Source organism: Abrus precatorius, unplaced genomic scaffold (assembly GCF_003935025.1).
Source record: "Abrus precatorius isolate BTA unplaced genomic scaffold, Abrus_2018 Scaffold11, whole genome shotgun sequence".
NCBI classification, from domain to species: Eukaryota; Viridiplantae; Streptophyta; class Magnoliopsida; order Fabales; family Fabaceae; genus Abrus; species Abrus precatorius.
The window spans coordinates 30,100,074-30,119,874 of NW_020874303.1; the positions used below are offsets into that span (position 1 = coordinate 30,100,074).

Consider the following 19,801-nt stretch of genomic DNA (forward strand, 5'->3'; position numbering starts at 1 on the left):
TCAATCATCATTCATCAAATTAAAAATGGATTAAAAAGTGCTTTCTCGGTTTCCTTGAAAGAAAGAACCTTTGTCCATTTGTGCAGAGTCCATTACTGCCAAAAATGTTTCAAAATTGAACAAGAAAAGAAAGTAACTTCTCTTGACAACAAGTTATTCCACTCAGTCACTCACATAATCACACTCTGTCTCATTCTCCTTGAATAAGGACACCCCAAATGAATCTTCTTCTTCTTCTGTTCCTGCCTATTTGGCTGCTCAGCATTTCTCTTTCCTCACCAATTCTTCATGCTGCTTCATCCCCCATTTCTGTTTCTCAATCTTCTGCAAATGCACAAGCTGAATCTCCAGGTACTCTCTACCAACAAATCCTGAGTTTCTTTTTAGCCTTATTTGAGTTTCTGCTTGCTTCATGCTTGATAGTGTTTATTTATTGATTTTGAGTTTACAATGGTTCGAAACCTTAAAAAGCTGTGAACTTGAAGCCCCAAACTACAGAGGCTCTCTGTTTGTACTTCCTATTTTCTCTCTTGCCGTGATTTTTCCTTGAACTATGGCGGGTGTGACCATTTTCTTGATGTATACAAGCGTGGTTTCTAAAAATGCTATCTTACAATTTGAAGAATAGTAAGTTTTGCATTTTTTGCTACTTGAGTCCCTGGAAAATCATAGACCCTTCATTGCTGGCCTTAAATTTTTTGGTCAAACAGGATTGTTTCCCTAGATTTGTTTACTTAATAAACATCAGCATGTTACTTGTGACTTTGGAGATCTCGGACCAACTTGTTCATATTAGGTTTGATTTCAAGAGCTTCAATTCCCCATCAGCATTTTGTATGATGTGAAATTCTCTATAAATTCAGTATAAGCTACTTAATGAGTTGTAGTGTTGTCTTATTCTGAAACAGGAATTCAGGAGGTTAGAGTAGTGCGCCATCAGAATTTGAATAAGAGAATTCTAATAGCACTAATTGCTTGTTCTGCTCTTCTTGGAGGAGTTTTCCTATCCTTATCATATGTCTGGTTCCGTCGACATAGAAACTTAAGATGCTCAAGTAGAAAAGGGCAAGAAAGGATCGGTATGATGACTATTTTCTCTTGTGAAGCTTTTGGGATCTTCTTTTCACTTTTGCACAGAAAAATTCTTTTCCGTTGCTCATTCATTTATTTATTGAACTTGTAGAGACTGCAAAAGGTGAAACCTTAAGCTCAGTTAATGCTAAACTTAGCTACTCAAGGATGGCAGATAAAAAGAGTTCGGTTGCTATTTTTGACTTTCAGCTGTTAGTGGCTGCCACAAACAGCTTTGCCACAAGTAATATTATGGGAGAGAGTGGTTCTAGAACTGTTTACAGAGCTCGTTTTGATGAACATTTTCAGGCAGCTGTGAAGAAAGCAGATAGTGATGCTGATAGAGAATTTGAGGTGATGGTCCTTTAGAATTTACTTGAGTATGCATTTCCAGGGATATGATATTTCCCTTTACTGAATTTGCCTTTAGTTGCTGCACTGAATTTCAGAATGAAGTGAGTTGGTTGAGCAAGATGCGGCATCAGAATATCATAAAACTTCTGGGTTACTGTATTCATGGTGAATCAAGGTTTCTTGTTTATGAATTGATGGAAAATGGATCTTTGGAAACTCAATTGCATGGTACATTTTTCATTAAAATTAATTAGGGAAAGAGAAAAAAAATCATACATTGGGAACTCAAGTATCATATGTTGCTCATTGGTATTAACATTTGTAGGGCCTAATCGGGGATCATCTTTAACTTGGCATCTCAGATTAAGAATTGCAATCGATGTTGCCAGGTGAGTATTCTAAATACTATGTTAATATCCCATGTCTTATCTATGTTGTCTAATACATATTTTATCTGTTAGAGCATTAGAATATCTCCACGAGCATTCCAATCCTCCTGTGGTTCATAGAGACCTAAAGTCTTCTAATGTTCTTCTAGATTCAGACTTTAATGCCAAGGTTAGATCGTGCATGCCCTATTAATCTTACATGCTTGTCAAATAGTTAATTATATTATTCGCTTTCCTTTACTTAGTTTTGTGATTCAGTTATCAGATTTTGGACTTGCCATGGTTTCTGGAGTGCAACACAAGAACTTGAAGATGTCAGGAACTTTGGGATATGTGGCACCTGAGTACATATCACATGGTATACAAGAATATCTATTATCATTAAGAAAACATAACATAATATGGAGCTTGATCTTTTTCCTTTTTAAACAAATATAACAACAGGTGTGCTTTTCAGGTAAACTAACGGATAAGAGCGATGTTTATGCTTTTGGGGTTGTCCTTCTAGAACTTCTAACCGGAAGAAAACCCATGGAGAACATGTCCTCACACCAATATCAATCCCTGGTATCATGGGTATGTTTTCTCTCATACATTGTTATTGGAGAAATATAGATGAAAACTCCAGATGATTAAATTTTCAACTTGCAGGCCATGCCTCAGCTAACTGATAGATCCAAGCTTCCAAGTATTCTGGATCCTGTTATCCGAGACACAATGGATTTGAAACATTTATATCAGGTTCATTGAATAGAAGCATTGTAATCACAGATTTTCTTGCTTAGTTATAAATGCTGCTTCTTAAGGTCATGTTAACATTCTACAGGTTGCTGCTGTGGCTGTACTCTGCGTGCAAGCAGAACCAAGTTATAGGCCACTAATAACAGATGTGTTACACTCTCTCATCCCTTTGGTACCCGTTGAGCTTGGAGGGTCACTCAGAGTTACAGAACCAATTCGCTCAGAGAACTCTCAATGATGTTGGAAAATAATAGTATTTTCAACTATGGTATTTGTGCACTTTTTTTAAAACACATTATTATTTATTACTACAAAGAGGAATATCCAATTGTAACTATTCATGATTGCGATTTGATTATTTGTTTTAGTCGTAGGTCATGGTGATTTTACCATCGTTACAAGCTATGAGGACACTAAGGTTAAATTGGTGGCTGTCTAGCTGAAAGGTGCCTTTTTGAATTGTTTGCGGGTATGCAGGAAGAATGCAACTGCAATATAATATAGATAAATCATTAATCTTTAAAAAATTAAACTAACATATACGGCTTTTCATCATCCATGACCTCTATTCTAGCCTTCTTTCCTGTTATTTAAACATCAAACATCAAAACGATGTTCGAGCTTATTACATACTCTTTGCGGTGGTTCGATATTTAGAGTTACGGGATCCTACAAATTAGATGTTTTGGATATCATATGACTAAACCAAAGTTGAAATTCTCATACAACGCTGGAACTAACAAACAATCATTTTCTTAATGCTGATTTGTGACATGAGACATGGGAGTATTAGACTGATATAATTATGTGTATGTTTAGATTAGCTTAAAACATTGGCTATTCTTGTTTCCAAACATATAAGGCTTTTGATCATTTTTGAGCTTACAAATCAAAAGAAAAAATGGTAAAATAAGAGAAATCCCTGATCTCCATTCAACTTACAAAATTGCCTTTAATAGGAATCACATTGGCTTTTAACACTTCCTACTTTTTCTCATTGCAAAGTAAGAGAGGTCTCTAATCTACACTCAACTTCTTTGCATCACAATTCTTTCCACTCAATCCATAGAAACAAACAAAGGAACATGTTCTTCCCATCAGGGGTATTTGAAACACAGTCAGTTTGACGTTGTGGCTAACAACAAGCAATTAATATAAACAGGGCATGCAAATATGTTTTCAAGTCAAAATTATGGAAGACAATAATGGGCTATAAAAGAGAGAAAAATAATCCAAGATGTTACATTCTTAACATTTTTTTTAATTAACCTCAAACTCACCTTTGGAATTGAGTTTAAGTATCTAAAAATACTTTTTTTTTAAAAATAAAAACATTTTATTCTATTAAAAATATAATAAACATTTTTTATAATGAAAAACTTTAATATTATGTGGTTAAACTTAACTTTAAATACGAAGTTAATATAATATATATAGGTGTCTACATAATTTATCGAGACACCCAATTTTGAATAAGTGCAGAGTTCCATAAATAAATCTGAATACTCAATCGTTGGTTTGGTTTCCACAGATACAAACGCACAGAGGATGTAAAATTCCTCCTACCATCTTCGTAAGAATCTCGTTCTTTTTAATTATGTTGATTCGAATGCAGATTCGAAGAAACAAATGCTACTCCAAATATGCTATTCGTAATCATCAATCTCAAGGAAATTTGGCCACTTCCCAACAGACAATTGCTTGCTCAGCTTGAGCATATACTTTGTAACCTCTAAATGGATCTGATTGGAATATTTTGTGATATTGGTCATCGTGTACAATTGACAGAGATTGTCTTAATTGGTAAAAAAAAAAGTCCTCACTGCCACCATTGAAGCATTCAGATAGTTTTCACTAGTACATCTAAATTTCTATTTTCTACCAGAATACAGACCACTAGTCATGATCCCTATTTTATATATGCCTCTGACGCTATAATCGTTTCGCATTCCAAATCATTTCAACTATTTAAAACTGGGATGAGTGGATATGATGGGGTCTCCAGCAAGTCAAAAGTTCAGACGAAGTAGAAATCATCTTATATGAAAATTATTTAGTTCCAATGTGAAAAAAATAATACATTATAAAACGTCTGTCTAGTATAGTAGAAGACAAATGCATTCTCGTTAATTAAAACGAGAAAAATATGCATACTACAAATCCAATCTACAATGCCTCCATGTGAAACAATGGTTACGATACTATCAATGAATGAGATCACAAAACAGCCTAGAAAAGCTTACACATTTGGTGATGACAAGGTAAACTGCATGTCTTGTATTCTATTTTATTTTATTTTTAGTTGACCATGATGAGCTACTCATATACTCTTTAAATATTCCCAATGAGGTTGCAACAGCTAGTTCCCATTTCTACCTCCCCCCCGCCCCACCCTGCACTCCCAAGACACAAAGTGACAATGCCATTTTCAAGCTGGAATTGTATTAATAATTCAAAGACCATGCCTCTCCGGATTGTCTACCCTGGTGGTCACGTTGAACTCCATGACAGACCTGTGACTGCAGCTGAGATTATGTGCCGCAATCCAAGATGCTGTGTTGCATATCCGTATGTCTTCCAGCAACCATGGGCAATTGTTGAGCCAGACACAATTCTCATGCTTGGACAAAGGTTCTATGTAGTACCAAAGAGCACAATAAGAAAGCTTCAAAGGCTTTCTCCAAGTCCAAGGCACTCTCCTTCTCCTGCTCGTGAAATTCCAATCAGTCCTTCAGTTGATGAAATTAGATACACCCAATCCAGCCAAGAGGATGAAGATGATCGTATGCTCTTCACTTTTTGTGTCTTCAGGAATAAAAGCATTGCAAAACAATCTAATAACTACAAGCAACATTCCAAAAATAGAAGCCAGAAATCAGAAATCCGATCAAATGTTAGAAGTTCGAGTCAATATGTTGATGATAAAAATGGTGGTTCATCATACGATAGTTGCTTTGCAAGCCTGTTCAATGGAGTTGCTACTAAAGAAAATGCTGGTGATGTGACAAAAGAAACAATAATATCATCAAGCAGTGCTCACCACTGTGACAGCGATGTACCAACCAGGAAGAGAACACAAGATTTAACAGGGACTGGATTAAGAGGCTCTCCAAAGAATGTATGGTCTTCAGAGCATTGGCAACCAAGTCTAGAGAGCATCACTGAAGAATGAAATAAATTTGGAGGCAGTAAAAGCCTTGGCAGTTGATTATATCCAATAATCTACTATTTATTTATCGGTTCTTCAAAACACATCCTAAATGCCTTAGGTACCATAATGCTCCCTCAGCTGCGTGGTCTGCCGCTGCTTTCTTTTTTTGATGAGGGGCACCATAGCACTCTATTATATTTCTTGATGTTTCTTCTATCTCAATGATAGCCTTGAATGTGAACCTGTGAATAGCATCAAATAGTCACTAATAACATCAAAAAGATAATTTATGATTCTGTTTCCTTTAGTTTAGGAATGTCATGCATTTTCTATCATAAATTATATAAGGCTACTTGTTTCGAGTTTATTCCAATCTTGGATGATGAGTGGAACAAGACAAATTCTGTAACAGTTGCTGTGAAACATAGCATGCATAGTAAATATCAGCTGGATACCATCGTGAGATAGAGTAAATCTTGCGAGCAAGAATGAAAAGAAAAAAACAAATATCACATCAAGTAGCTGGTAGACATACATTCTTTGATGACTAGGGCCTTCCTCTTTGCAACATTCAAATGTTGGGGGCTTCCAATGTTTTGCAGCACAAGTCTCGTACAAATTTGACCTAGCAATTCCTTTCTTCATGCCTAATAATCAAATGAGTAATAATTTTGAGAGAACCATTTTTTGAAGAAGGAGTAGAATAGAACTGAAGAGGAAAATAAGACATTCTCCAATCCAAAGAGACAAAACTAAGTCAAAAACTAAGAAAGATTTTAAAGAACAAACTCAATATTACAAAGGTTCTCCATTGTACCTTGATGTGCAGAGTGTGTCTGAGTTGGAGGGATTTTGTTCCCACAAGTCTCATTCTTTTTGTTAGATGAAATCGAAGATGCCTCTTCAACGACAACGTTTCCCAAGATGGGAATTTTATCGAAGCCTTTATCAGAATGAAGCAGCTCTATTTCCTGATTGGGGCTTGGCTTAACGAATTTGGGAGGAGCTCTGGTACAAGATTTGTTCAACTTACCCTGTAGAGGGAAACAGAAAGGGTTTATTGCAACCCATTGAAAAAGAAGTAAAATTTGCACATACCCAATTAAGGAAAAGAAAAGAAAATTGATTACCTTGGAGACAGAGTTGGTGATTCGAAATGGGTCGATAGGTGGAAGGTGTTTGAGATTAACAGCAATTTTAGGGGGATGGGAGCATTTGTTCTCCATGTTTGTTTGTGGATTTGTGCAATGCAATTTTGCAGACAATACAACACAACAGAGTGAAGGGTATGCCAATTGCCAGAGTGCTGAATTGAGGGATTGAAAACCAAACCAATGAACCAAGCTTCATGAACTTTCTATATTTATTTCCCAATTAATTTCAAGTCCTCATCATTTTCATGGGAATTAAAAGCATTTTACTAAAACATAACTGTATTTAAATAATATATCTTATATTAAAATATTATGTTCTCATTAATGTATTCTCTCATCAGGGAAAACATAAAAAATATATATTTTGAAAAACATTAATGGCATTTATTTCTTAAAATAACAGTTGCAATAAAAATATCTTTGATTGTCTGGAAAATATATGTTTCGAAAGTATATTAACTTTACCTTTTTTAAAAATATTTATTTCTATCATTATCCTTATCCTATATCAAATATTAATATGTGATACCCTTATTGAACAGTTTTTGAAGTAAAATCTTAAACAAGGTGCAAAACAAAATACATCGCCTAGGACGATAGCTTTTTCAACCGTTCCCGCCGAGTAGATTAGTGAAATTTTTTCATTTTTTATATTCCTCATTGTCTTAATTATTTGAAATTTATTTTCTTAATGTTCTTTTTTAACTTCAATGTTAGTTGACAATGACACTATTGCACTTCGTTGCTAAGGTAATAAATTTTATACTTTTTTTTCTGTGATGGATGCTGATCCTCATGTTTGAGACGGCCCAACATGCTTATCATTTTTACATAAAACCGAAAAAATAAAATAAAATCAGAATTACTATAAAACACCTTCTGACAAATGGATAGCGTATCATGATATTTTGAAGATGTTCACACAGGGTTCTTATTTTCCGTTGAGAAAACAACATAATAGCACTACTTTGGATACCACTAAGAATGCATAAGGCAAAGAGAGGAAATCTTCGTAGAAAATGAAATCAATTTATTCTATTGCTTTGATAGGTAATAACATCGGGCAAAAAAAAGAGAACAAAAACAACTGTTCCCCAGACCCCAACCTCGGATTGTGTTCCACTTGCACAATCTCTTAGTATTGGATTATTTCCTGATCCCCTGACTTATTCTAAATTCATAATAGAGATGACAAGGGTAATACATGGAATTGTCTTCTTCTTTTCTTTTTTTTTTCTATTTTCTCTTCTAAATCTATCTTCAAAATGGACTTGGGTGTCCCTCAAACGGTGTAGTGCTGCTGAATTGTCTCAATGTCAAGTCCCTTGAGTTTTACCACAGACTCGACATGCCCCTTAAGTGTGTGAAGCTCCCTTAACCTGAAAACCATACGAAACATTAGTTTCAGATTTAAGCCTTTAACTAAGTAAAATAAACATATGATTGTATATTACCTTGCAACTTCAGCACGTTTCCTGGCCTGTTCTGCAAGTTCGGATAGTTCCCTGTAGTTGTTCTTTTCATTCAAGATTTGTTCAGTTTCCGGAGGATTGAGGCCATGCAATGTGCGTTGAGCTGCAGCCCACTGTGCTTCTCTCTCTCCCTTTCCATAATCTGTCTTTGAGGTGAAAGCAATCTGCATGCATGGATGCATGGAAGCACAGAAAACACTCATTCATATCGTTCCATTTATATAACAACAACATTGAGATTGAGATAGAGATAGAGAGACAGAGACAGCGATAGAGATGTTACCCTGTTGTCAGTTATGTTGTTCCATGCCTTGCCACTCAATGCATATCGGATGATAAACTTAAGGATATCCAAGGGGACATAGAAAACGATGCTGTAGAGCCAAATAACACCAGCCCAACCCCATCCAATGCCTTTGATTTTTGCAAAGCTCCAGTTTGCATACACAGCTATGATCGTGGCAATCTAAGACATTGTTATCCATAAGAAGAAATATCAGCACTATCATTCATTTGTTGCATTATCCATAAGAATAGAATTTGATTTGATTTGATCACAACTCACTCACCAGCTGTGCTATGAGAAAGGCGACAACAAGCAAAATGCCAGGACGTTCAATATAAGACCAGCTCCTTGACCGTGTAACAAAGATAAGAGCCTGACTCACAATACTCACTTGAAGGTAAACAGCTGCTGTAAGCTCGTGGTGATTGTCCCTGATTGATCTCACGCCGAATTTATCCTGTCAATATTTTAAGATTCCGGTTAAGATTGCAACGTATATTTTATTTTTATTTATTGTTTTGAAGAAAATGTATTGTTCATCTTACAGAGAAGAAATTAGATGCATGAGCAGCCCAGAAGAAGACAACAGTCATAACAGCGAGGTAGGCACCAAGCACAACGCCAGTGGCAAAAATCTCTCTCAGCTTCCACGAATCTGGAACTGGAGATGGCTTCACCCTGTCCTTGGAAATGGTCATGATTGTCCCATCATTCAGCACCGCAATGATCAAAACCATAAAGGGTGAGAAATCAAACTTCCAGATGAGAGCAATGAGCATGAATCCCAACACAATTCGGATTGTTATAGAAACAGCATAGATGGTGTAGTTCTTCATTCTCTGGAAAATGGCCCTGCTTGTCAACACCGCACTCACAATCACACTCAAACCAGGCTCTGTCAGCACTATGTCAGATGCACTTCGTGCTGCATCAGTTGCGTCAGCCACAGCAATTCCAATGTCTGCTCTTTTGAGTGCAGGAGCATCGTTCACACCATCTCCTGTCATCCCACATATGTGTTTCCTGTCTTGAAGTCTCTTCACAATCTCGTACTTATGTTCTGAATTTCACACAATTCAAACATAAATCAATCACTGTTGAGTTCAACCTTCAAGAAAAATATCACTTGTTGTTAAACATGTTATTTACCAGGGAAGACCCCAGCAAATCCATCAGCTTTCTCAATGAGCTCATCAATTGGAAGGCCAGCAATGGATTCATCTTTGTGTTCACCAAGGAGAGAGGATGAAGGATACATGTTGCATCCCATGCCAAGCCTGCGACCTGTTTCTTTCCCAATAGCCAGTTGATCACCAGTTATCATCTTAACGTTCACTCCAAGATGGAGAGCACGCCTTATGGTCTCTGCACTGTCATGCCTTGGTGGATCAAACAGTGGCAACAGACCCACAAATTGCCATGGTCCTCCAGCACTTTCCTTGGTCTTTTCTGGCACTTCCTGTTATCAAGACATAATGTGTCACAAAAACTGATTTCCAGCATCATTTGATGAAAAAGAATCACTTCTCACTTGTTTGGAAACAGCAAGGGAACGAAGACCGCGATCAGCAAATTTGTCAATGATGGAATGAGCCTTCTTCTTCACGTCTTCCCGAAGATTGCAAAGCTCGATAATCTAGAAAGAAATTCAATATGGGCTTATATTGTACTGGGAAACAGTAACCAAGCATCAATAATGTGAAGTGCAATGAAAGGTTTAGTTACCTGCTCTGGTGCTCCTTTGCTCACTCTGTGCCAATTGCCATTAGCATCTATGTATGTTATGGCCGTACGTTTGTCCACTGGATTGAAAGGAAGGAAATGAACCTCAGTGATGCCATCCCTTGCCTGTAGCAAGAAGGACAAGTTTGTTATTGTATTTATAAGGAAGAGAGAACTTTATGACTATTGTTATATAGTTTTCTTTGTTCAAATATTTCATAAAACTACTAGGCCAAGATAACGAATTTCAAACCTCTTTTGGATCACCCAACATTCCAACAATGCAAGCATCAATAGCGTCTTGGTTCTCAACCCTGGAGGCCCTTGCACCAAGCAAGATGACCGTATCCTTGTCAGTATCTCTTGAAAAAACCTGCATTATGGATATATAGCTTCCATGATTAGTAAATATGTAAATAATGATAAGTCGAATAATGATTTGTCTGTCATGTTCTTACCTCAATCAAACTCTTATCCACAGTAAGCTTGTTCAGTGTTAAAGTGCCGGTCTTGTCACTGCATAGAACATCCATTCCGGCCATTTCCTCAATGGCTGTCATCCTCTTGGTGATAGCACCTTGCTCGGATAGCCTATGAGAACCAATAGCCATTGTCACTGACAACACTGTTGGCATGGCAATAGGAATCCCTCCAATGAGAAGCACCAAGAGATTGTCAATTCCACTCCTATACTTGCGACGCTGAATCGGGTACATGACCACAATCTCAATGATCATACCCACAGCAATTGAGCAAATGCAGAAGTTTCCAATGGCTGTCAATACCTGATGGTAACCACAAAAGCAAAGATGAGTGAAGTTCAAATCAAAGCCAAAAAAGCTCACATTACCTTGATTGATATAGTGCAAATAATTCATAACCATAGGAAGAGATAATAGTACCTTTTGGAAATGGCCGACTTGGTTAGTGCTGTCCACTAAGTGAGCAGCCTTACCAAAGAAGGTGTGGACACCAGTGGCAATGACAACAGCCTCTATCTCTCCTTGCTTAACAGTGGAGCCAGAGAAGACTTCATCACCAGGGTGCTTGGTAACAGGCAAAGACTCACCGGTGAGTGCAGACTGATCAATCTTGAGGGGATCTCCTTGCAATAGACGAGCATCAGCTGGAACAATGTCTCCTAATTTGATGCTCACTATATCACCTGGTACCAGTATAGCAGCTTCCTGCTCAGTCCACCTTCCATCTCTCAGAACCTGCCAAAATGTTCAAATACAACAAATGAAAGCAACAAACACGTTAAAGTTAAACACATGTTGGCTTGCAACACCTTCTTGCCTTTGGTAATCATTTGTGTTATTAATATACCTTGGTTTTGGGAGCAAGGCCAGCCATAAGTGCTGCAGCAGCGTTGCCTGCATTGTTTTCTTCTATGAAACTAATGGTTGAGTTGATAATCAGCAATGCCACAATTCCAACAAAGTCTTGCCAATCCGGTGGCTCGCCCTGGATGTTTCAAGAGAATGAGATGAGAATGCAAAAGGCAAAAACATGAGCAAATAGTATTCAATGAAAAGGGTGCATGCAGATTGCAGAAGGTACCCCTCCGTTGGCCAATGCAATGGCCATGATGGCAGCAGCTTCCATGACCCAAGAGAGAGGATTCCACATAAATCCGAGGAATTTGAGAAACTTGCTTTCCTGTTTGAGAAAACAATGTTTGTGCAAAGCTTGGTGAATAAATATTAATGAAAAATAAGATGTAATGTTCGTGCACAAGGGAATAAATGAATAAATGAATGAATGAATTGATGATTGCCTTCTTTTCTTCCAACTTGTTTGGCCCAAACACTGCCAACCTCTTTTCACCTTCCTCATTGGTGAGACCTTCCTTGGAGCAGTTCAATTCTCTGAACACTTCATCAACCGGAATCCTCTCCTACAAGACAAGCACGTTGCATTTTGATAACAGCATACAATAATAGAAAGAAACGAAGGAAAAAACAGGAGAGGAAACAAGGACTAACGAGATCAACAGCCTCCTTCTTGATGTCTTCGAGACCTCCCATGTTGTTTTCTTATTATTTATTATTAGAGAAAGAGAAGATGTTTTTATTGTGTGTGAAAGAAGTGTCAAAAGTGCATGTATTTATATACGAGGAAGGGAAACACAACAATGACCACACTAGTGATCCTCATTTTTTCTCTCTCACTTGAGGCTATTGGTGTGATAGTTTCTCCTTCCATTTCTCGCTGCAAAGATTACTCTAAAATCACTCATTCCCACTCGTTCACTCTCAACTAAAAATAGCAAGACCGGGCCTCGTGCTGTTCCTTTTGACTCTCATTATTCCCTTGCAGGGATTCTAGCCACGTGTAATTCATTGATCTATTAGATTCTCAAAAAACACAACGTTCATCAGATCATATAAATTATTTTTATCATATGTCATAAATTGCCAATCTAACATATTATGATATAACATCCTACTGTAAGTAAATATGTTCGTTTTTAGAAAATTAAGATAGGAGTACGACAAATATATTGAAAAATTTCTATTTTTTTTAATATCTTATATCCTTTCTCACTCACTAAAAAGCTATTATTTTATGTTTAATTTTTTTAAAATATTATATTCATATTATGATACTAATTTTCAATTATCTAGCAAATATATAATAAAAAGATTTAATGGTAATATAATCAAATTTTTATGCGGAAATAGTTATATGTTACGCGTATCAAGGAATATTCAATATAAGTAAGCACGTTCCAAGCTCCAATGACCACGTTGCAAGACATGGGCCAAAGCCTATATAGAGTTCACTCCAATGCTATGTATGAGAAGTCTATAAAATTGGCCCAAACCTCTAGGACTAACCTTCTGGTCCACGTAAAATTTGTTTTTTTTAATTTTATTTTGAAAGCATTTTTTGTTCTTTTTCCAGAAAACATGTTACACTAATAGTTAGTAAGTCCTTGAGATCATGTGAATTTGAGGGTTTCCATTTTGAATAATTTTTATCTCCCTATGTGCCTATGTTGCTGTAGAGAGAATATAATTCAAATCTAGTTTAGAAGTAAAAATTAATGGGATCACATAAGTATATCCTCAAGGAGCTTAACAAATATAAAACTATTTTCACATACAAATTAGTAAGTCTTTTGATGATTTTTGCATTATTCTCATTAAAGGTTTTCTCCGGGTCTTAGTTTCACACAACTGAAAACATTTGATTCCAGATGTACTCATCATAATTAACTAGATTAATTAGCTTCGAATTTGTCCCATTTTTTACAATTCGGTAGTAGCTGTACCACTGAAATCTTACACCCTTTTGGGTTCAATATTGCTTAACATCTAAATAAACTTAGCCTGAAATATGACCTTGATTTGTGGTATCCTTTTATTTGGAGGGTAAAGAAGAGTGGCTGGTTAAGGCGAAACACACCATCAAAGTTATTATGATTCAGCTACACCGAAAATATGGTTTTCAATTTTCACAGTCATGTCATTAAGATTATCAAGTTTGTGCTTTTAAATCGTTGTGGGAGACAAAATCAATTACCAGATAGATAAATAATCATTAGGCATGAGTTTAGAATAGTGGATTTTACTGTCCCACCCACCTTTACAAAGATTTTAATTTACGAAAGTTAGATCAACATAGTAGTAAAAAATGTTGGTGCAGAAAATTTTAAGATTATAACAGCCATTCTTTTCACCCCCGTGAGCATATTTCGCATGCAAAAAGAGCTCAGGTCACAGTCACAGAGAACACTAACTAAACCCATTTTAGTTTGTATTGGACAATTACAGACAGAATCACATTCAGAATCAATTTCGTTCGGCTTTCCAAAGTGTTAGAGATTAAAATCTTAAAACTGTTTTTTTTCCTCCCTGTTTGTTTCAGCTTTGTAGCTTCGTGTTTTAATTTTGACCTTATTAGTTGATAAATCAGGTACTTTATTAACGCATCAAATTGGTCCAAATTTGATATTTTATTAATACACAAAATTAGTCTTAAAATTATAAGTATTGACCTTATTTCTCATAATTGTAATGATTAAGATAATTGATGATAATAATTTTTAAAACTAAGTTAATGTACCCTTTTTCACAGTGTACAATTGAACTTGTGTGTATTTGAATTCGTGTTAAATCGATTATGGATTAATGTTTAATATTATTAATCACAATTCTTTTGAAACATATTTAAATGTGATTCTAAATATTATGTGCAAATGTTAGACGCTATTCTCTCTTTACTATATCTCTGCAAGCAAAACAAATTAATATTAGATGACTTTGACATGATTGCAACTTCAAGGGACACACTGGTCCGCAGTGTTGGAAACAAACATAGTCTTGAGTGTAAGCATGGAAGACATCCTCCATGCACATAATTAAAGTTGCTGGCCGAAGAATTAATTGCATTACAAAAGTGACAGATAAGGGTACCAATTTGTTTTCTTTTTCTTACTAAAAAAGTAAATTATTTTCATGTTATCTAAATTTTAATAAAAATTTACTTGATATTTTTCTTTTTTATATATTATTACATAAATTACATAAAAATTATGCAAAACTTAAAAATTTATGTAAGTGTAATTTGTAACAGGAAATTGATCTAAGAAATGTAAAAGATATTGTATATTGATTCGTTTGCATCATGTGGGCAAGGCTAGTGTTTCGCCGGGAGAAATGTTCTCCCAAAAGACTGAAAGTTCGATTTTTTATATGAAAATAATGGTAAGAAAAAAATGTGTAGTTTTTTTTAATAATTTTTTAAAATTGTGGGTAATTTTTATTCTATCAATTGATTAAAGTATATGACAAATATACTTTTTAAAATAAGTATTATAAATATCAATAATTCTCATTCTTTTGAATATTGGAAAGGAAAATGACAAAGATAATATGGTAAGGCGCTTCATGAAATGCGGAAAAAAATGAAAAGGGGATGGGGTATGTGGATGGTGGATGGTGGATGGTGGATGGAGGATGGATATGTCTTGTGGTTAGTGAACAAAGATGAGTATGTGGGTCAAAAGTTGTGCTTTTGCAGAAAACAAAGGATCAAGAATCGAAGGATACTTCAAAAGAGAACAGAAAAGGTTGTCCTGTGCGTTATCAACTAGAAAAAGCAAGTGGGAAAACAATTAGAATGTTTATTGTTAAAGAAGTAATGCTTCATCTCGATCTCTTCAATTCCACATCCTTTGTCATTCATATTTGGCATTATTTGTAGACATTTCTCGGATACACACCAAGGATTTGACTTTATGTTTGGAGTTCGGACAATAAATATTGAGTTTGATGACTTTTTGTATTTTTCCACAATGCTGCATGCCCTTGCTCTGTTTCCATCACTCTTCTAATCATGCTTTGTGGTGCTTGTTACTGTTGACTCCAGCGCCTGCTACTGCCAAAATTGTGGCTTTCTGACAACAATGTGCTAACCCTTTGTGAATCATTTGTAAAGACCTCCATAGTGCAATGGTTAACATTAACAAGAGTTGGATGAATTTGACTACTAATATGTTTAGCCCCATTTCTTTCCATTATTTTCATGTGGTGTATTTCTTCCCAAATAATTCGGAGTTTATAATAATAGTTATTAATCAAATAAATAAATAAAAACGAGGCTATAATGTCCAGCGCAGACGGAGGTCCCACATCTATATTGTACTTTTGAAGAATTTTGGGCACCACCTTTAAGTATTACCCATATATAAATAAAAGTAGTAAGTTGCAGTCTTTTGATGTTACTAATGCTATATTATGTAGTCCATCATATGCATGAGTTGGTATTTGTACGATTGATTACAATCCTGGTTCCAGATGCTTGCCCATTAATTGGAGAAGTGATTAAAACTCAAGGTGACTCTCCTATATGGTACTAAATTCACTATAATTTTATTATTACATCGCGCATTAGTAAATAGTACCATATCCCTCTCCCCAAAAAGAGGCTTGCATTGGCCTATGGAGAGTGCTACATTAATTAATATTATGAGAGCTTAAGCTGAGTCTACTGAACTAAGTTCAATTGACCCATAATCAAGCAACTCTTGTATCATCTGTTCTATGTGAGCATCTTCAAGAACTGGCTGAAATTGTTGTTGCTGATCTGCCACGTCAACTTGGCCTTCATCGCCAACCCAGTTCCCTTCTAGCCACTGTCTATTCTCTGGCCATCTAAAGCTAGTGTCTGAGCTTGTTCCCACAATGGCACTGCCTGAGGCATAAGGGTTGGATGAACCTTGTGCTTCCTCAGGCTCTTTCTGTGATGCTTTCTGCTTTGTCATTTGAAGGGAAAGGGAAGCCATGTGACACTTGTGTAGCTTAGCGGTGAGAGCTGCTGAGAGGAGTTTGGATGAAGATGATTGTGGCTCATTGGGATTGTATGGGAAATTGGTGCGTGCTTTTGGACCACACATGAGCCTTGCTGCTTCATCGTACGCTCTTGCTGCATCTTCTGCTGTTTCAAACGTTCCTAGCCATATTCTAGTCTTCCTGTGATCCAAACAACAATGTTCCATCAAAAACTAGAAACCCCAACATGAAGTCGTAGAATGTAGTAATTCACTTTCGTGAAACACTAAAAAAGGTAATTATAAGTAAATCACTGCAAAACATTGTATTAACAAAGAAAAACTCCAGGTTCAAGTTGATGTAAAAATAAATAAAAAAAAGGCTTATTCATGAAGCTGTGAAAAGAAAAAGTGAATATTACAAAAGAGGGTGGCGAATTTCAGAGACCCAAGAGCCCCAATGCCTCTGGCGGACACCTCGATAGCGTTGTTGGGGTCTAGCCATGATGGAGCTTAATTGCTTCAAACTTGTGCGTGAAGAGTCTTTAAGAATAGAAAGTGAATGGAGAAGGAAGTAGCACGCTAGCACTGATTTATATAATCGTCTTTTGCGGCTTTCTCCTCTATGAATCTATAAATGGCCCCACACAACTGTTCTCACCCTTTGTTTCCCAATTCCCTCCTTTTCCAAGTCGGGTAATTTTATAGTTTCATACATATGGGTGCCTCTTATTGGGTTGGATCAATCTTGGTTCTTTCTATTCATGCCATAACTTACAAAGCCTTCAATACATAACTATCAGCCATTCCTTTTTTTATTTTGCTTAGAGTTAAGGGCCATTGTTTTAAAATTAAGTGACTAGCTTGACAACTTCTAAAGGCCTAGCTAGCTCTTCATTGCTTCTTATTAGTCACCAAAGGTTTTGTAAGTTAGATATTATTGGTCACTTAATGTATACAGGTAAGGTATTTTGAGATTATTAGTTAATTATTGGAAAAAGTAGGGCCCTAAACAAAAAATATAGTCAGAGAGAATAAAATAAAATAAATAGCTCCGTCTTTTAATTTATAAATAATCAAAAAAATATTTCTCCCTTGCTATTCCATGCAGTGATATCAAGAGATTCAATTCAATCTTACATGATTGTGAGGTTTTTGAATATATGCGTACGTGCAGGGGAGATGAGGAAATGCTATCAAGACATTGGTCCAGTCAGAGGAAGAGTCCATACTCCACCAACAAATGAACTCAATGATTCTCCACTATTTGGTATGATATCAAGAAAGTACTTTTTGGTATTTCGTACAATATTTAGTAAAATATATACATGAGTTAACTGAAATTTCTTTGCTGCTTTGACTTAATTTAGTGTCACAGACATAAATGTCATGTGTTTGCGTACGCCAGTTATGTTACAAAAAATCAGTAGGCAAATAACTTTGAATATGACAGACAATGATGATGCCTAAATTAAGAAGTATAGCTAGGCAGTGCACTTTAATAATAACCTCACAAGTGGTGTAAATGCATGTCATTCCTTGATTTTCAATGCGACGGCCGGCATGTCTAAAGGAAGTGAGTATGGTCGTACATTATTGTGGACATAGTTACGTGGCTCACATCACAGATTTCTTTACTCAGAAAACCAACCCATATGCCACAACGCAAGGTGATCAAAGACACAAACTCATGTTTGATGAAATTTTCACGCCCATCCTCTGGGTTTGCGTGTTGCGGCCTTGTAGGGTAGTAGGCATAGCTGCTATATTTGACCTCACTTTCTTTGGTACGGCATCAAGCAATCCAAGTTAGAAAACATTGATTTGGACATGAATGTAGCACCCATATTTTTCCCCCTCCTCCTCTCGCATTAGCTAGTTCCGTCTTGGTAAAATATGAGGCTTCCCTACACCATCGAATTCTTCTTCTGTCAAACTTCATATGTTTACTTCATCTCTGCCCACAAGAGCTAGCGTGAGATGGGTATATATCTAATTCTTATGGCAAAAAGTTGTCATATTAACGAAATAAGTATTAAATGTTAGGATTACTTTATTTTAGACAAATCTTAATTAGTGTTTTGAAGACCTGGCTAAAAGATTTTAAAAAAATATATTTTTGCTTTACACTACACTAGTTGAAATTAAATATAAACTGTTTGACTGCAACTCCACTAATATTACGATTCGTCGTACTAATTAACGTTTGATTCCTAAACTGTTTTCCTTAAACTGTTGGTGTTTTTTACCGTGAAAATATAAAATCTCAAACTAGCAGGACGTCTGACACATGACTGTCATAGTTTTTAATGTAGGGAATGTTAAACTTAAGACTCATAGCAAAGTATTTAGTAGAAGATGAGCCAATATGATGATCCAATATTCCTCAGAGTTACGCTTATCCAATTCAGGTTCCTCTGTACATAATTTAAAGGATACATCTTTTTCATGATAACTAGTATTTTGTCCTGATCGATCACCTGCATATTATATAAATGTATATAAATTTATCTATTTATCTATTTAAAGGATACATCTTTTTCATGATAACTAGTATTTCATGCTCCCTTACAGGATGCTCCCTTAAAGTGATTTTATCACACATCTAAAAAATTAATTATTTTTTTTATTAGAAATCATGACACAAATGCCTAATAATATTGAATTTTATACTTTTTAACAAAATTTTTTTTTATCATTTAACTATTATCCTGAGTAAAATTATATTTAAAAATATAAATTAAGGAAAATATGAATTAGTGTTCTTAAATAATGATAAATTTACATGTCTTTAGAAGGAATAAAATATAGTAGGAGATATTCTCATTGTCAAGAATAAATATTTTATTTTATTATATAAAAATAAATTAAAGAGACAAAAAAATTTAAATTGAGAAATAAATTGTTGAATCTACTATTAATTTGATATGGTGTGTCAATATTAAATTAATAAATTTAAATTTTTATACACATTTTTTTTTTGTATTAGTAACCAAATAAATTGAGATTGACTAAATTTTAATAATATTATTTGAAAAAATTTAATTAAAAAAACAGATATTTTCATTTTAATATGATGCACTAAGATTTAGAATTTAAAGTAAGATTAAATAAACTTAAGTAATACTGTTTGAAAGGATTAAAAAATAAAAAAATAAAATAAGATGCATAACAAAAGCAA

At 35.4% G+C, this 19,801-nt stretch overlaps 5 protein-coding genes across 9 annotated transcripts; 2 read left to right on the top strand and 3 right to left on the bottom strand.

Annotated features, from left to right (window-relative positions):
• Window positions 1–3,349, top strand: LOC113854740 (probable receptor-like protein kinase At1g80640). 2 transcript variants are annotated; one of them, XM_027485929.1, is made up of 12 exons: window positions 1–351; window positions 909–1,079; window positions 1,184–1,260; window positions 1,381–1,425; window positions 1,521–1,653; window positions 1,751–1,814; window positions 1,887–1,983; window positions 2,073–2,172; window positions 2,272–2,390; window positions 2,466–2,555; window positions 2,641–2,823; window positions 2,924–3,349. In XM_027485929.1, the coding sequence occupies exons 1-11, from the start codon at window positions 219–221 to the stop codon at window positions 2,791–2,793; spliced, it is 1,182 nt and encodes a 393-aa protein (XP_027341730.1). In that variant the 5' UTR covers window positions 1–218; the 3' UTR covers window positions 2,794–2,823; window positions 2,924–3,349. The 2 variants fall into 2 exon arrangements, with proteins under 2 accessions (XP_027341730.1, XP_027341729.1); XM_027485928.1 differs by having other exon boundaries at window positions 1,184–1,425.
• Window positions 3,350–4,691: 1,342 nt separating this feature from the next.
• Window positions 4,692–5,757, top strand: LOC113854699. The gene is made up of 2 exons (XM_027485859.1): window positions 4,692–4,816; window positions 4,915–5,757. The coding sequence occupies exons 1-2, from the start codon at window positions 4,727–4,729 to the stop codon at window positions 5,725–5,727; spliced, it is 903 nt and encodes a 300-aa protein (XP_027341660.1). The 5' UTR covers window positions 4,692–4,726; the 3' UTR covers window positions 5,728–5,757.
• Window positions 5,600–7,018, bottom strand: LOC113854700 (ribonuclease 3-like protein 1). Of its 2 annotated transcripts, XM_027485861.1 has the most exons (5): window positions 6,837–7,018; window positions 6,524–6,734; window positions 6,242–6,353; window positions 5,829–5,948; window positions 5,600–5,716 (listed from the first exon to the last, which is right to left on the bottom strand). In XM_027485861.1, exons 1-5 carry the CDS (start codon window positions 6,930–6,932, stop codon window positions 5,704–5,706), a joined length of 552 nt encoding a protein of 183 aa, XP_027341662.1. In that variant the 5' UTR covers window positions 6,933–7,018; the 3' UTR covers window positions 5,600–5,703. The 2 variants fall into 2 exon arrangements, with proteins under 2 accessions (XP_027341662.1, XP_027341661.1); XM_027485860.1 differs by lacking the exon at window positions 5,600–5,716 and having other exon boundaries at window positions 5,772–5,948.
• Window positions 7,019–8,142: 1,124 nt separating this feature from the next.
• LOC113854554 (ATPase 9, plasma membrane-type) lies at window positions 8,143–18,805 on the bottom strand. 3 transcript variants are annotated; one of them, XM_027485601.1, is made up of 16 exons: window positions 18,796–18,805; window positions 12,329–12,363; window positions 12,121–12,240; window positions 11,904–12,002; window positions 11,670–11,807; window positions 11,243–11,557; window positions 10,799–11,125; window positions 10,594–10,713; window positions 10,344–10,466; window positions 10,150–10,254; window positions 9,768–10,077; window positions 9,164–9,678; window positions 8,902–9,075; window positions 8,616–8,798; window positions 8,315–8,496; window positions 8,143–8,239 (listed from the first exon to the last, which is right to left on the bottom strand). In XM_027485601.1, exons 4-16 carry the CDS (start codon window positions 11,970–11,972, stop codon window positions 8,143–8,145), a joined length of 2,658 nt encoding a protein of 885 aa, XP_027341402.1. In that variant the 5' UTR covers window positions 11,973–12,002; window positions 12,121–12,240; window positions 12,329–12,363; window positions 18,796–18,805. The 3 variants fall into 3 exon arrangements, with proteins under 3 accessions (XP_027341402.1, XP_027341401.1, XP_027341400.1); XM_027485600.1 differs by lacking the exon at window positions 18,796–18,805 and adding an exon at window positions 18,309–18,318; XM_027485599.1 differs by lacking the exon at window positions 18,796–18,805 and having other exon boundaries at window positions 12,329–12,370.
• LOC113854555 (ethylene-responsive transcription factor ERF003-like) lies at window positions 16,327–17,125 on the bottom strand. Its single transcript, XM_027485602.1, has 2 exons — window positions 17,043–17,125; window positions 16,327–16,822 (listed from the first exon to the last, which is right to left on the bottom strand). The coding sequence occupies exons 1-2, from the start codon at window positions 17,123–17,125 to the stop codon at window positions 16,327–16,329; spliced, it is 579 nt and encodes a 192-aa protein (XP_027341403.1).
• Window positions 18,806–19,801: the final 996 nt, after the last annotated feature.